The following is a 17,015-nucleotide window of genomic DNA, read 5'->3' as shown; positions in this document are numbered from 1 at the left end:
AAAGGTGTAAAACAAGACTTGAAGAAATGTAAAGGCATACCATGTTCTTGGAAGAAAAAACCTAGTATCAAAAATGTCAATTTTGTCAAAATTAAATAAATTACAGGCAGTTCCAATTAGAATACTACTGTAGTCTATTTTGTTTGGAATTTTTAAAATTGAATTTAAAATACTAAAATTTAAATGTGATGCCCCAAAATAGATATGAAATGAGCACTTATGTGAAATTGCCTTACCAGTATCAGAATATTTTATTTCTGTGTTACTCAGGATAAGCTACTATATCATAGTGCGTAACAAATTAATACCAAACCCTAGTGCTTTAACACAAGAAGAATTCATTTCTTGCTTATGTTACATGTCCATAATGATTTGGCAGGGTCCTGTGTTATACAGTCACTCCGGAATTCCAGATGATTGGGGCCTGTCCTCTTGTAGCTGCATCATTTGGGACTTGGCAGGAGACAATATATGGAGAAGTCTCTCTCTCTCTCTTACTCTCTTTCTTTTACTCCCTCCCCTGCCCCCCCCCTCCATACTTCTATGCTTTAGCCTGGAAGTGACACATATCATTTCCACTAACAACCTGTTGGCTGAGTTAGTTGGCTCTGCCTCATTGCAAGGGGGCTAGGAAAAGTAGGAGCTCATATGAATTATATGTATAATCTTGCTATAGAAATAGATAAATAGATCAGTGGGAAACACTGGAGAATATAAATATTAAATCACATATATTAAAAAATTTATTCTATGACAAGGATAATGATTTAATTCACTATGAAAGTGGAGAGAGCTGTGAAAATGAGCAAACTATATGAAAAAAGTATTTTACATAATATTAAATAACAAACTCGAGGTGAATTAAAGACCTAAATGTAAAAAAGCAAGAAACAGTAAAAAACTGAAAAGAAAATCTAGGAAACAATGTGAAAAAAGCCAGGATTTGGGGAGGCTCTTTTAAACCAGAACTTAAAAAACCCAAAAGCTATTAAAGCAAATACAGACTACTTAAAAATTGTTTACATTTTTATGGAAAATACATAAATTCAAGAGATAAATAATAACACTAGAAAAAATATTTGAAATATTGATGACATGCAAAGTGTTTATACCTATAACATACAAAGAACACCTAGGAAAAAAATGACCAGAAAGCAATCCAACAGAAAAAGGGACAAAGGGGTATGAATAGACAATTTATAGAAGGGAAAATCCACATAGCCAAAAAATATTAAAAGAAGTTTTAATTCCAAATTCTCTAGTTGTCAGGAAAATAAACACTATGTATTAACAATGTTATCATATTTTACATATTTTAGACTGACAAAACTAAAAAAACCTTAATGTCTATTACTGTAGATGATGTGGGGAAAACAGTAATTTAATCACTAGTGAAATGTTATAGTGTTATACCCTTTTAGAAGGCAATTTGGCAACATAAAATAGAAACATACAACACATATGCATACATGCATATGAATATAAATACAATCCATTACCTAGCAATTCCACTTGGAATTTATCCCATTGAAATAAAGCATCAGACTGTGGAGACATAAAAATGTTTATGGTAGCATTGTCTTTAGCAGCAAAAACTGGAAGCAAAGTGAATTTTAATACAAATAGGGAAGAGAGTATATAAATTATGATGCATCTATACCACAAGAATAATATTTAGCCATTGAAAAGAATGAGTTAAATCTACCTGTTGTCTCTGAAGCATCCAAACAATGTTTTGAGTGAGAAAAACAAAATTCAGATGATAGTGAAAATCCTATATGTGTAAATGTATGGCTATTGTGTTTGTATTTCTGCCTATATAATATTAAAGGGCCTGGACAAATAAGAAAGAATTTATACTAGGTTGTCAACAGAATTTTCTTTGAGCCCGGTGGGTCTGTGTTGTGTGCCAAGGAGGAAGTTCAGTAGAAAGGAGAGCCAAGGAAACAAATATCAACTCTTGGAGAAAAAAAGCATATATAGGATCCTACTGATAAAATTTTGCAAAGTTATTTCCTGTGTGGGGAAGGAGTGATGCCAGAGCAAGTCTCTGCTTAGAAGGTGTGTGTGTGTGTGTGTGTGTGTGTGTGTGTGTGTGTGTGTGTATTAAGGACAACTTTTGCTACTGTATGGCTGAGTCATTTTATTAATGTGAAACTATCATGAATATGCTTTGTTTTTTTTGTGGGAAAGAAAATAACTTTAGCAAGTCATACATACTTAGGACATAGCTACCAGCCATGACGATCCAGGAACAGGAAGGAGCCACCTAGGCCAGCCTCACCAACTCTTTGGGGCCAGGAATGCAGACTCTTGAAGGCTAGAGTAAGAAATGTAGGTGTTCTTATGAGTTAGCTGGACCTTGTGGAACTTTAAGCAGGGTGACATGATTTGACATATGAAATGTATATATGGGATACTTTCCTCCCTTTCACCCTCAGCCTCCTCTCATCCTTAACATTCTTCAGGCTTACCATTCAAATCCACAGATATGATTTTCTACACTCTTCCCTGGTTCCCCTCATTGTCTAGATTAATGCCTCCCTCATCTTTTATCAGGCCTAATACCTTTGCTCATCATAATACTGCCCATTTTGTGTAGGTAATTGTCTCTTTCTCTATCACTATACTGTAAATGTTTTCTAGGCTATATCCACAGCACAGTAATACCTGGTTCAAATTATCATCTTGCCCCACTAATGGAGGATTAATAGATAAATCCTAATTTTTTAGCATTTATTTTAAATTTATTTATATTTAGCTTTTATTATATACTTAGGATTTATTCTCTTTCTCCCCACCCCACCCCCAAGCATTGACTAAAATTCCTTTAGAAAAAGTCAGGCTGTCTCCACCGGACAGGGAGAAAGAGGGAAAGATAGCTTTAAGACAGCTTGGGAGGAAAAATTAAAGATGGACACACTCATACATACTCACACTCTCTGTCAGCTCTGCGAGGTGGTGGAAGCAGCAGTAAGAGATCCAGAGTGGAAGAGAAGGTGTTCCCTTCCACAAGAAGGCTCTCCTTTGCTGCATCTCTAAATGGGGTGGGGTTGGGTGGGATGGGGCAGGGTGGGCACTGTTCTCTTCAACATACCACTGGAGTTTTCTTTTCAGGGTTTAAGGGTGCTTGGAGGACCAGGCAGTGCAATATGCGATTCATATAAACGCTGAAATTCCAGGATTCAACAAAAGCGGAGTGAACTAGCAGATTCCCCGAAAGCATCGGATTTTAGCCCGGCTTAAATCCATACAATACGTTTCTGAACATTAAAGCGCTTCCCGCGAGATACTTTTCTCCCTCGCAGGAGAAGCGCTCCATCAGGCAGAACGAGTGCATAAACTCGGCTCTCAGTAGAGTGCCGGCTTACTCAAACCCGAGCTTCCGCGCCCATCCCAGCCCACACCCCACAGTTCCGAGTCCCCGCAATGAAAGGTGCGGGATCGGGCAGAGGGGTAGATGGCCCCCAGAAAGGCTTGGAAGATTCGAGTGCCCACGGAACCTTATCTCCCAGGGCGTCTGGCTGGAAAGCCCTCAGAACCTCAGTCCACCTCGGTTTCTGCGAAACGGTTGGCACCTACTGGCGAGCCCTTCCCAGCTTCTCCCAGCGCCCTGTACCAGCTTGGCCATTTGAAATAGTCTTGGACTAGGAGACGAGGCCTCGAAGCCCGCCAGGAGCGGGTCTGGGGTGGGGAGATAAGGCGAGCAGACATGCCCTCCAGTATTTATGCAAACCTGGCAGCCGTGTGGGGAGAGGAGGAAGAGCCCCCGACGCCACCCAGGGACCGGCTCTGGCCCACAGGCCGGGGAGGCGCGGAGGCAGAGGCTGCTGGTCTCGGGACGGCCAACGCGAGACCGCAGTAGGAGCTGGCAGAGAGCCCAGAGATGCGCGCCTGGGAGACATACCGCTTCGCAGAGAGCTCAGCCCAGTCCCCACTGCCTGTGCGGGGGCCTCATCTGGAGAGCGCTACTGGAGATTTTCATGGGGCGAGGGGTGGCTGGGGCAGGTGTACCCAAAGCTTAGAACCTATCACTGCTTCCCAGGGGAATCGGTCTGTCAGGGAAAGGAACTAGGTATTTTGGGAGTGTTTCGGGCTGGAGCGAAGCCCGGAGCGAGCGCTGGCACGTCGCCCCCACACTTGGCCAACTCCGACCGCCAGAAGCAGGGGCCTCTGCAGAGCTATGGCAGCATTCCTGCCCTCCCTGGATGTTGAGAGTCCATCGCTACAGCTCCTTCGCGAATCCTTCCTTACCCCTTGGTTCATCTGGGGTTCCAGCTGCGGACCCCATCTGGCGCAGTTACTCCGAGAGGACCTAGCTAGCGCCCCCTCGAGGAGTGCGTGGGGAACCCGGCTTGCAGACTCGCACAGCAGGTAGCAGCAAAAGGCTTGGTGCCTGAGATGGTGCAGTGAGACAGTTGTCAACAGATGGTGCAGCTGCAGCTCTGCGCAAGGGGACTGGCGAGCACGTAGCCAGGTACTGCCCCTTCCCAGTGACGTCTTTACAGTGGGTTATAAAGACCTCACGCGCAGCCTGCCAAGGTTCTGCTAACTCCCGAGCTGAGCAGGACCCGAGCCAAGAGGCGCCTGCAAAGCTGCAGACGGTGGCGGCGGTGGCGGCGGTAGTGAAAGCAAAGGAAAAAATCTACAGCTGGACGCACGGCCCCAGAATTCCTGCCACAGACTCTGAACTTTGACAGGTCGTGCTGTGACTAATGCCCCCCACCCCCACCTTCGCCCCGAAGTCCTCACGCAGCACAGGGCTTTGCCTTTCCCGCTGCAAATAGGAAGAATAGCAGTTGCAAGCAGGAGCAGGTGCAGAAAGGTGGAGAATCTCTGCTTCCTGGAACCGTGACCCGTGGAATTTCTTTCTCTTTTCCAGCTCAACGCAGGAGAGACGCTGTCTCCAGATTGCAGAACTCAAGTGCCTTCTGAAGCTCGAAAGTGGAGGAATTCAAAGCCACCAAGGGCATACAGCACATCTAGAAGCTTTTATCTTAGCGCCAAGTCTTCTGCTTACAAGGAAAGAGTTCTGTCCAGAAAGAGCCTGCAGCCCTCCTGTCTTGGTTAAACAGGACTCTGACCCCAGGCCCTGGCTCAGGACCCTGCTGCAAAGGATTTGTGTGTGTGTACAGAGAGGAAGGTTTAATCGCTTAGCAGAAGAATGGATAACGTCCTCCCTGTGGACTCAGACCTCTTCCCAAACATCTCCACCAACACCTCAGAGCCCAACCAGTTTGTGCAGCCGGCCTGGCAAATTGTCCTTTGGGCGGCTGCCTACACAGTCATTGTGGTGACCTCTGTGGTGGGCAACGTGGTGGTGATGTGGATCATCTTGGCTCACAAGAGAATGAGGACAGTTACTAACTATTTCCTGGTGAACCTGGCCTTCGCAGAAGCCTCCATGGCTGCATTCAATACAGTGGTGAACTTCACTTATGCTGTCCACAACGAGTGGTACTACGGCCTGTTCTACTGCAAATTCCACAACTTCTTCCCCATTGCTGCTGTCTTTGCCAGTATCTACTCCATGACAGCTGTGGCCTTCGATAGGTGAGCTTGCCCTTTGTGGAAAAGGGAAAAAATATCCTTAAAGGAAAATAGCATTGCTATGGAGCTTCAGGGTTGGATAGTGCCTGGTTCAAGGTGGAGATTGGCCACCTGAACCCCTGGATTTATACTGACAGTTAGCTGAGTCAGTTGTAGATGGGGGATTTTATCTTATCTCATGATTTTCTTTTCTATTTCTCTTTCTTTTTCTACTCCTTTTCACCCATCACCAGTTTCCCTTCCTTTATGTATACATCCCACCTTTTTTCTTCATTTCTCTCTTTTATTTTTCCCTTCTCCACTCATCTTCCTGACATTTTCCATTCAACCCCTACTTTGCTTCTTTCCATATATTCTTTCTCTCTTTTGCCTTTAAAGCCTGAAGGGGATACCCAGGATGTGGCCAAGGGGCCGATCCCTGGCTAGGGCTTTGTGAATCCTTGCAGGCCTGCTATTCAGCTGTACAGCCTTTTGATACCTTCCAGTTTTAAGTACACATAGGCAAAATTTCTCATTTTCAATTTTTCCTGAATATTCAGGAACTTTCTGCTCCCACCACAACTCTCCAATATTATTTGGATGTGAAGAGCATTTTATTAGAATCATAAAATACTCAGGATTCTAATTCAGCTCTCTCTATGCTGCTAGGGTTTCTCATTCAGAAATGAGAGGCAGCTATGCTGTTCTTAAGGAACTCCACCGTTAAGGATCCGAGTTTTTCTAAACTTCTCTGGCCATGTGAGGTCAATGTTTTTAGCCTCTCTACATCTACAGAGAAACATGCTTGGCAAAGGCAATTAAAGACAATTGAAAGGTCTTTCTTTCCTGCACCCAACAGGCTAGGGTTTCAGAAGCTGATTAAAAGTGAAAATGTTGGTATTTTCACACATTGGAGCTACAGTTCTGGAATGAAAGGGTCCTCAGGTGGCATGATGGAAAATTGATCATTAGAGCACAGCTCTATTTGTATTGACATTTTTGTGGGTGTCCTAGGTGTCTAATGTGTATATCTATGGGTGTACAAGTGTTAAATGTTTACCTAGGATGTGGAGGTATGTTTAAATCACCTACCACTGTGATTTTAAAATGGGTTCTTTTGATGACCTTGCTGAGATAAATGAATATGAGAAGCCCAAAGAAGGAGCTAAGAGAAAAACTTCAAAAAAATCATTCCCAAATTACTGAATTATTTTGCATAGAGATTTGCAATTGATTTGAGGTCTTTTGCAGGTTCTGCAATCAATGATCACTTTTAAAATCAGAGAAAACTATGTTTCCTTTGCAGTGATGTCCAAATGCTAATTTTTAAGTTCCCTTTATGCAACTCTTAAGTGCTTAATATGTTGTGTGTAAAATAAGTTGTGGTGAATCAATTTATATTTTAAATGTAGAAGGGAAACCAATTACTCAAAGTGGTAGTGAAATGAATTCTTTTGTAAATTTATCTCTTATGCTACTCTGGTTTTTAGATATTTGGTTTGCTGAAAGTGAGGTACCTGTAATCTTTCTGCACTGACTTGCTCCTTTAACTTCACATCAGCCCCCTTAAAGTTAGAAAACTCACAGCATTATGTATAACTGCTTATATGTGCAGTGAAACCTGGTGCCTTTTCAGCCTTACACACGCTGTCTTGATTATCCCTAAATTAGAGGGAAAGTTCATATTTTTACTGCATCAGGTAGTTGTGTGAGCTCAAGGGAGACCTGACAGTCAGCGTGAACCCAAGCATTCAGTAGCTGATGGAACACCAGAGGACAGCTCTCTTGCTTTGGCTTACACAGAAATGACATGTTCCACAGCCCTTCTCTTTCCCTTTGAACTTAGAAGGTTAGGGGCAAGACTCAGGGTCAAACTCTTCAGTGGGTTGGGCAAGGAGCCAGATTTTGGCTGCCTTGACTCTGACATCACAGGCTCCGCTGTTTCTCTCCAGGTAAACCATAGACCCTGACCCTTCATGACACCTGCTCAGTGAGGTCAGAGGATCTCTGGTGTCAGAGCTGAGAGCAATGACAACAAGAAATGTCACCTGTGCATGATGTGCAGATTATCAATGGCATGCTTAGGTTTAGAGTTCAAGGTAGAATTAGGGATGATGCCTCAAGGCTGTGTCTCCAAGTCCTCCAAGTGCTCCTTCTGTTTTTCTTTGCTCAGCCTCATGAGCTGAGTAAATTAATCTCCTTAGGCCCTCTGATGAATCTAGCTCCACCACAGGCATGGTCATCCATTCTCTCCCAAGAATGCTTTAGAAAGGAAGAGACCTCCAGCTCTTTCCATATGAATGATCGCTTCTTTCTCCACCATGGCAATGCAGACTTTGAGGAAATGTTAAATTATCTTTTTGTATGCTCCTTGAATTTTTAACAGATAATCTTTGAATCATCTTAAAAATGAAAGCAACGTGGTTTTCCAGATTATAAAATTAAACCTTGTTCATGAAGGACATAGAAACAAAAATACAAATCAACCATTAATTCACAATGCAAAAGTAACACCTGTTAATAGTTGAATTTCTTTTATGACTTACACTACATATTAAAGTCAGATTCTAGATAATTTTGTAGCTTACTTTTTTCCACTGATATTAATGGAAAACATTAATAATATTTTCCCATGTTATTAAAAAGTCTTCAGTAACATAATCATAGTGGCTTCCTATTATTCCATTTTATGAATGTGCCATTATTACTTTAACCATCCCCTTACTGCTGGGAATCTAAGTGATGTCTAGATATTTTTGCCATTATGATTAAAGTACTAATAAACATTTCTGTATGATAATTTTATTTTGCTTTCTTGGTTATTTCTTTAGGGTAGATTTCCCAGAAGTAGAATTACTGGGTCAAATGAAATGAAATTTTTAAAAATATTTCTTCCTAATTTTAAAGGATTATAAACTCTGGGCAAAGCAAGGAACATTTCTCTTCTGTCTTGTTTATCTTCTCAGAACAGAGAAGAGTGCTTGGCACTTAACAGTCACTACATGTTTATTGATTAGATGAATGAATGAATGAATGAATAAAATAATACATGATCCTAGAAGAACATTTGGAAGAACATCATCAATGGCATGCTCAGGGTTACATTAAGCATACGGCTTCAAGGCTGTATCTCCAAGTCATCCATTTTAATAAATGTAAAAATCTACAATCCACTATTGACAGTTAACCTGTTAAAAGTATGGAATGCTAGCTTATACTTTTTCTGTGTTATTTATACCACATAAAGTCACTCATACTTTTTAAGATAAATTTTGGATCATAATAAAAACAGTTTCAGCAGCTGTTTTTTTGTGTGGTTTGTTTTGTCCCTTAGCATCATATCATGGCCATTTTCCATGTCATGAAATAGTTTTCAAAATAAGATTTTTAATGGATGCATTATATTGCAAGGCTGTAATCATTTATTTAACCATTCCTCTATTTTTAGATGTATATTGTTTCCATTTTCAATGATTACATGTAACTTTGAAATTAATATCCTTGACATAAATCTTTGAGAGCATCCCTTGTTCTTTTCATAAAAGAAACTCCTTAAAGTTGAATAGTTAGGTCAAACCGTCTTGGTAAACTATGCCAAATTTCCTTCTAGAAACAAAATGTAAGCAAAGAAAAAACTTCAGCTGCAGATTGTAGAACTAATTTGAATCTTTCTTGTAATCTTTCCATAGAATGAGGGGAGAGAGGGAATGAATGAGATCCCCTTTAGAAGGAATACTTATTTACTGAAGGCAATGACTACCTAGAATTTTCAAAAGCTGCAGAGATAAATATACTAAATAATATCATGTCTACCTCTAATTAAACTCCAAAAAACACCAGGGATTTTGCTTTTTAAAACTCCATAAGATTTTTAAATTCCTTCCTATTGTATAAACTAAATGGGGTGTGTGATGTTTCATGAAATTAGAAGCTGGAGGACACTGAGAGGTGACACCTTCTTTTTTCAGGAGCCAGTGATGATGACTGGTTCTAGTTTTGTGGAGCAGCATCTAAGAAGAGAGGAGGGGGGAAACAATCCTTAAGCCCCACAAGACAGGCTACAAAGGCAAAAGTTAACCTGACTTGGAACTTAGCACACAGCAACAGGAGGCTCAGAAAAGCTCTGGTCTGATAACACTGCTTCTCTACCTGGTAGGGGCAGTTATAATTTCAGCAAGATGAAAGGTGAAGGTTGCTCACTACTCAGATTGGTTCTAGATATGTTGTATTTGAGTGAAAGAAAACATCCAATGATGGTCTCTGGACAATATGAAATATGCTCAGGACCAAAAATATAGTTCCTCAGATAGGGGTAATAGTTGAAGCTAGAAGAGGGAATGAACTCTCTGAGAGATTAAAAGAGGAACCAAGAGTAAAGACATGCATAAATAACAAAACAAAACAAAACTCTGCCTACTAATTCCCTGGTATCCATTCCACACTGTTCCAGTCATACTCAGCTACAAGTCTAAATAGGCTGCTTCCCAAGTCTCTGCTAGACCTGCAGTCTGTCCTTGAACCTCACCTTGTTGACAGACTTGGATCTCAGGGCAGTTCTTCTCCATCACACCCAGAGGCAAGTTTTAGATCCCAAGATCCTTTGCACTAATTTAGATAGATCTTACAATCCATGACTAAGCACCTGAGTGTTGCTGAGAATGTCCATTCACTAGAAGCTCATCCACAGTAACTGACTCTGTCTTTTCAAATCAGGAATCTCAAATATCAGGGTTGATGCAGATCAACTTGAGTTTTTACATCTTGGATGAGTCATTTTGGCTGCAGAACTTTTCCTGGAGAGGTTTAATGCCCACCTACTCTCTGGAGTTACCCCACTGCACTTACCACATCCTCACCCTACTCATGACCACCCCGCAGTGTCCTGAAAGGTCAAGGCCCTTGGTGGTGGGGATGGGGTTAGCTGTCAGAAACATAGATAGGTTCAACTGGGGGAAAATAAAGGTAATTCTCAATGTAAAAGCATGTAGTAGGAGCACAAGACTTTGTTATTATTGTTGTTGTTGAATTAGCAAATGGCAGAATAATGATCGTGAGGGAGAAACACACAGGTAAACTTGGACAAAGATCATCAGTCCATCAAGGGATGGGGTCACCAGGTAAGGTGGTTCCTGAATCAGGGCTTCATGTCTTCTCTCAAAGGGCTTATACTACATAATGAGGCAAGTAAGACTGATTTAAAGATAACTACAACATAAGGTGTTATGTGATAGGTTTCACAGGTATTGTACAGACAAATTCTATAGGAGTGAAGAGGAGGGAGGTTATCTAACAACAATGATCAAGGAAGACCTCAAATGGTGGCAACTGATTTCGGCCTTGAAGATTAGATAAGATTTTTAGAGAAGAAGATAAATAATGGTGACATTCTGGGTAAAAGAGACAGTGTGACAAAAGTATGGAAGTAAAAAGTTGCAAAGTGTTTGGGGAGAATGACAGGCTGACTCAATTGAAGTGAATTCACAAGTGAGTCAAGGAATGAATGGAGGAGTTGGTCAGAAGAAAATGAGTACAGTTTTTGTTGGATTTTATGTGAAAATATAATGATTAGTTGGAAATGTCCAACAAGCAGTTTAAGAGATGGGGCTAGAGAATGAGAACCCAGGGACCAAAATGTTTACTTAGGAATTTTCCAAACAGATGGCTTATGAGAGAGTTGAAAGTAGAGAACATCTCTTTTACCTATATATGTGTTTCCAGAGAAGAGACCAAAGATTCATGAAAATGTGCTATCAGGCAACAGGAGGGAAAAATGAAGAAACAGAGAGTTGGTGGAATAATCAGGATATGAGGAGTGACAAAAATTAAGAGAGGAAAATTGTGGTGGGTTATATTAATTATAGTGTCATTAGAATCCAAGTATGATGACATTGATTTTGGCAATTAGAGAACATAGGTGAGCTGTGAGAGACAGTGTCAGCAAAGTATGATAAGGGGGGATAAAATTAGATGGCAGTGAGGGAAATGGCCTATTCCTCATCCATCCATCCATCTATCCATTCATGAAACCATTTTGAGCACTTAACTATGTACCAGATGCTGAGGCAGTAAAACATTGCCTTTATCCTTCTGCTCTCTGTCTTCAGCTATTGACAAATTTATGAACACCGTTATAACCCAATGTAATTAGTACCATGAAGAGGGAGTTTGGAGACAAAGCAAAGAACTATCCTTGGGAAGATAGGAAACACTTATGGTAAAATAAAGGAAAGAAGAGAAGGGGAGGAGGAAAGAAAGAGCAAAGTACAGAGAAAACAATGTGGAGTTTGGGTTTTTAAAAATAAACTTCAAGAGCACTGGATCAGGGAATTATCATAATGATTTATTAATGCTTGTCACTTGGAAACTAGAAAGGAGATTTTATGTTAATAAAATTTATAATGATACCTTATGATGCATGCTCTCCAATCCATTGTCTCATCTAATCTTCAATACCAATGGGTATTCTGTTTCCACCTTGTAAAGACTATTAGAAACAATTTCTTTTAGCATGATTCTCATACTCTCCACTTCCTCATAGCTTGGAGACCCATGCAATTTGCATCTATGTGCCTTAGATATCTGCCTGTATACTCCTGCTCAAGGTGGCTTTTGAATGCTATATCTTTTTTTTTTTTTTTTTTTTTTTTTGTGGTATGCGGGCCTCCCTTTATTGTGGCCTCTCCCGTTGCGGAGCACAGGCTCCGGACGCGCAGGCCCAGTGGCCATGGCTCACGGGCTCAGCCGCTCCGCGGCATGCGGGATCCTCCCAGACCGGGGCGCGAACCCGGTTCCCCTGCAACGGCAGGCGGACGCGCAACCACCGCGCCACCAGGGAAGCCCCCAAATGAATGCTATATCATTTAAGGAAAGTGATGTAAGGGTCCAACTGTGTCAGAGAGCATGTTAGAGCACTTTTGACAAGTTTTCACTCAAATAATAATTCAACCCCACAACCTTCTAGACGAGGTCATTGTAAGAGGATCAAATTCTGCTTAAATATTTTACTCAATTTGTCTCATTTGTTAAATTCATTCCATTTTGAATCATTATAAAATTATTCCTTTTGTTGAAGGAATAATGCCCCTGATTTGGGTCTGCTTTTACTAGTATAATGTCTCTTCCATGTGGCCATCTCTCTGATAGATACCTCCTGAAGCTTCTCTATCCTTGGTTAACTGTCCCTGGTTCCTTCATCTTTCCATCTTCATTGCTATTCCTGTTTGCTAATGGTCCTTTATTTTTTGTTTGTTTGGTTTTTTTGTTTGTTTGTTTGTTTGTTTTTATTCTTTTGCGGTACGAGGGCCTCTCACTGTTGTGGCCTCTCCTGTTGCGGAGCACAGGCTCCGGACGCGCAGACTCATAGGCCATGGCTCACGGGCCCAGCCGCTCCGCGGCATGTGGGATCTTCCTGGACTGGGGCATGAACCCGTGTCCCCTGCATCGGCAGGCGGACTCTCAACCACTGCGCCACCAGGGAAGCCCTAATGGTCCTTTTAAATGAGAGTTTAACTAATGTCCGGAACTGAGCATTACCCTGTTACAATCACCTTGTCCATATCTACCTGCTGTGGGGCTGGCATACTACCTGGTGACTTCGTCTTCTTAGACTTAGTTCAGGTGTCACCTCCACCAAGAAGCTGACCTTAACCTACAAGTCTAGATGAGGTGTCCTTCTTATATATTCCTATATCATTTATCCAACTCTCTGTATATTCCTATGTCATTTATGCAACTCTCTGTAACTTGTTGGTCTCTCCCACACCTCCTTACCCACTAAATTGCAAGCATCATGAAAATAGGAATGCTTTTTCTGGTTTCCTGTTACCAGCACATATCCAGTTGCCTGGCACAGAATAGGTACTCATTAAAGTGTTTATAGTGGTTGATATGACTGTACCTCTCTTCTGCACACAGCAACTAAAATCTAAAAACCAGATCCAATGCATCAGACAGACTTCAAAGCACACCTATGATGCTATGCTTTGAAGCAAAAGAAAAATCAGGCCAAATTTATGTCTACCACGGAGTTTTGCTACAATATAGAACACTTTTGGTTTAGAACTCCCTGTTCAAAAGTAACTACATGTTCTAATTCACCTTGTCTCTTCCATACTTCACTTGACTTGTCCCCACTGGTTTCCTGACCCCCACTCTGTCCCCAACAGATATTACACCCCAGAAGAACACCTTTAGTTGAGAGAGGTGTTTATCATTTCTACCTTACCTCCAGTCTATCAAGGCATACTGGAAACTGAGATATTTCATGGACACTTCTGTGGCCCAACTGTTGCCAACCCCTCTGGCTTTTTCTCCAACAGCCCTGCTAGCAACAGGAAGTGAACTCTCTGCTTTACTTAGCCTTCCTGAGGCAGGACCAGCAAAAACCTCTCTTCCATCCAGCCCTCCAAGTCCTATAACTACAGTAGTTGTCTGAACACCTAGACTATACCATAGTAAAATACCACCACAGACACAGGAAAATTCCAGCAGAGTGGCCTGAGAAAGTCATAGACCTGGAGGACAGACTGGGAAACTGACTTACATTGCCCAAACTTTCCCTCTTGCCACATTTAGAAGCTGTGATTACAACTTATTGGAAGGGGAAATATGAGGCTCTATGGTTAAGGAACCCCAGGGATGAAAAGATGGTTTAATGATACCCATGTGATATATATATTAACATGAGTATTAATACATGAACTGCCTTAGGAACTTTGTCTAAGCAGCCTGGAGTCTGAAGCCCTTTCCTTCTCTTTTATAATTCTTTACTAAATCTACTTTCCAATTCAGCTTTATCACTACGTTTAAAATTTGGGACTTTCCGTGAAGTGCCTTTCATGTTCTTTGTATAAGAATGTCTTTTAATAACCTTACATCTGACCTTTGATTATGGAGTTTAGTGTAGGAAAGAGCACAAGCAGTGGATTCCAGCAGTGGTTCTACCACTTACTAGGTATGTGAATATGGGCAAGATACTTAACCTCTCTTGGCCTCAATTTCCCCATCTGATAAAAGGGATATTAATAAAAGTTACCTTGTGGAGTACTGCTGCAAGGAGAGAAGGAAAAGGAAAGGAATGGAAAGGTCTGAAAAGTTCCTGATCTGTGATCTCCAATAAACACTGACACACCATTATAACCATTATACACATCCATTTCTGTCAGCCTCCTCTTGCATTCCTTCTACATTAAGTATAACAGCAACAGGGTGAAACAATTATATCCTTCCCCCCAATAAATATAGTTTAAAATACTTCTAATTGGGTCACCAAACCTGTTGCTAAATGCCATCCAGCATCCTTCTCACCTGTGGAGATGCACACACCCTCTACCAGAAGCCAAGCATTTGGATATTGTATACTGTTGACTCTTGAACAACAGGAGTTTGAATTGCATGGTTCCATTTATACCCAGATTTTTTTCAATAGTAAATAATATAGTTCTACACAGTCAGTGATTGGTTGAATCCACAGATATGGAGGAACAGAGGGCAGACTATAAATTATACTGTGGATTTTCAAGGGTTGGTTCCTCTGATCCCTATATTGTTCAAGAGTTAACTGTATTACAGCCCAGAAAAACCAAATCATTTTCTTTTATACCATCTCCAAAATTACACAGTCACTTCCTACATCCTGTATGTCCCAAAGTCACCACCCTCACATGAAGCATCATTTTCGTGTTTAATGACTGGGGAGAACTTGGTCATAGCAAAAAACTCTTACTTGCTGCATGTGTTTTCATTGATACTTTATTTGGTAAAGTCGTATTTCTTTTGCTTTTGAACACATCTTCTAAAACTTGGAAGTTTTCTTATAAATCTAGTTTGTATGTATTAAACATCCACTTTCCCTTGTCCTGGGACTAATGCTCAATTAGCTATTAAATATGAGATGACATCCTTCCACCTAAACATTTAACAACATTTTCAAACTTAATCAATTGAATGATCTTACATATTTCCAATTAGTCATAAAATTTTATAAACAAATCATATAAGCTTAAAAATGTAAATATCAATTTTAAACTTGTAAATTTCACTAAATATTTCAAACTATAATTGCAAACTTAATACATCTGGTTTTGTTAAAACTTCAGATCCTTAACTGGATGATTTATAAATAGGAGAAACAAAATCTTTCTCGGGACTTACATAATTCCAGCAAAGCTAATAAATCAAAACTTCCAAATTTAGCATATCAAATTCTCTTAAAACATGTCAACCTCCAAAGAACTACACTTGCAAATTCAATGAAAGAGGGCTTCCCTGGTGGCACAGTGGTTGAGAGTCTGCCTGCCGATGCAGGGGACACGGGTTCATGCCCTGGTCTGGGAAGATCCCACATGCCATGGAGCGGCTGGGCCCGTGAGCCATGGCCGCTGAGCCTGCGCGTCCGGAGCCTGTGCTCCACAATGGGAGAGGCCACAACAGTGAGAGGCCCACATACCGCAAAAAAAAAAAAAGTCGGATCGTAGCAAAAAAAAAAAAAAAAAAAAAAAAATATATATATATATATATATATATATATATATATATATATATATATAAATCTGGTAGGTCAAATTCTCTAATATTTCAGATTCTCATTTCCAACATATTAAAAACAAATCACACATAAAGTAACATATACTGCTCATAAAACTTACTACTACACCCACACTTCTTACATAGAAGTATCACTTCTTCACTGTCTATTACCTTTTAAAAAATGCCTTGCTATGGTTACAGAGTTACACAAGCAGAGGTGGCAGAATCATCTTCTCCTTAAGGGGCCACTGAGTTTCTGGAATCAGGGCTGAGTCAGAGATCTGAATCTGGGTGTTTCTTTCAGGGGAGCCCAGAGCTGCCACCCAATACCCTGTGCCCTTTTCACAGTGGAGCTCTGCTGGCTCAGTGTCCACAGTACCACCCACACCTAGCTACTGGAATTGACTTTTGTAGGCCCACTGTGTCTGGTATTTCTGTGGCTTCCTTCAAGTTTTACCCCTTACCAAATTTCATCTTAACATTTTATCATTTGATTTACCTAGATGGAATCAAACAGAGCTTCAGCCCACACTTAGTTCACATCCAACTGCTTTACTACCTGAGTAGAGCTAGCTGCATACTGTACTCTTTTTTATTTTACCTTCTTATCGACTTCCATTTTGGACTAGCTCATTGATATGGATAAAATGACAAAAAAAAAAAAAAAACCTACCATCTGTGCTGGGTCCTTCAGTTTCTTTTCTGAGACTTTGATGTCATGAAAAATATGTGCCAGAATTTTTCTGGATGTATCCTGTCTCTTCACATGAATCATTAAAAATGGAAGGGCCTCCTCAGGACCCACTAGGGCTTTGGCTTCTGGAACTCACAGGGCTGAGTCGATGCTGACACCCAGAGGCTTCAGGACACAACGGGGTAGAGTTCATGCTAATGGGAGCCAAGTCTCCTCAGGACTTCCTGGGGCTTCAGCTTTGGGACGTTGTGGAGTCCAGTTCACA

The 17,015-nt window shown here is 41.0% G+C and overlaps 1 protein-coding gene across 1 annotated transcript in view; it reads left to right on the top strand.

Moving 5' to 3' along the window:
* The first annotated feature begins 5,164 nt into the window (after nt 1-5,164).
* Nucleotides 5,165-17,015, top strand: part of TACR1 (tachykinin receptor 1) — a 278,221-nt gene continuing 266,370 nt past the window's right edge. Inside the window, exon 1 of the mRNA XM_024133581.1 lies at nt 5,165-5,553. Within this exon, the coding sequence (XP_023989349.1) occupies nt 5,165-5,553 (389 nt within the window). The remainder of the gene's footprint in view (nt 5,554-17,015) is intronic.

The sequence above is a fragment of the Physeter macrocephalus genome, chromosome 12, assembly GCF_002837175.3.
Source record: "Physeter macrocephalus isolate SW-GA chromosome 12, ASM283717v5, whole genome shotgun sequence".
NCBI lineage: Eukaryota > Metazoa > Chordata > Mammalia > Artiodactyla > Physeteridae > Physeter > Physeter macrocephalus.
The sequence above is the reverse complement of the archived record's forward strand: the minus strand, read 5'-3'. Positions and strand labels throughout refer to the sequence as shown.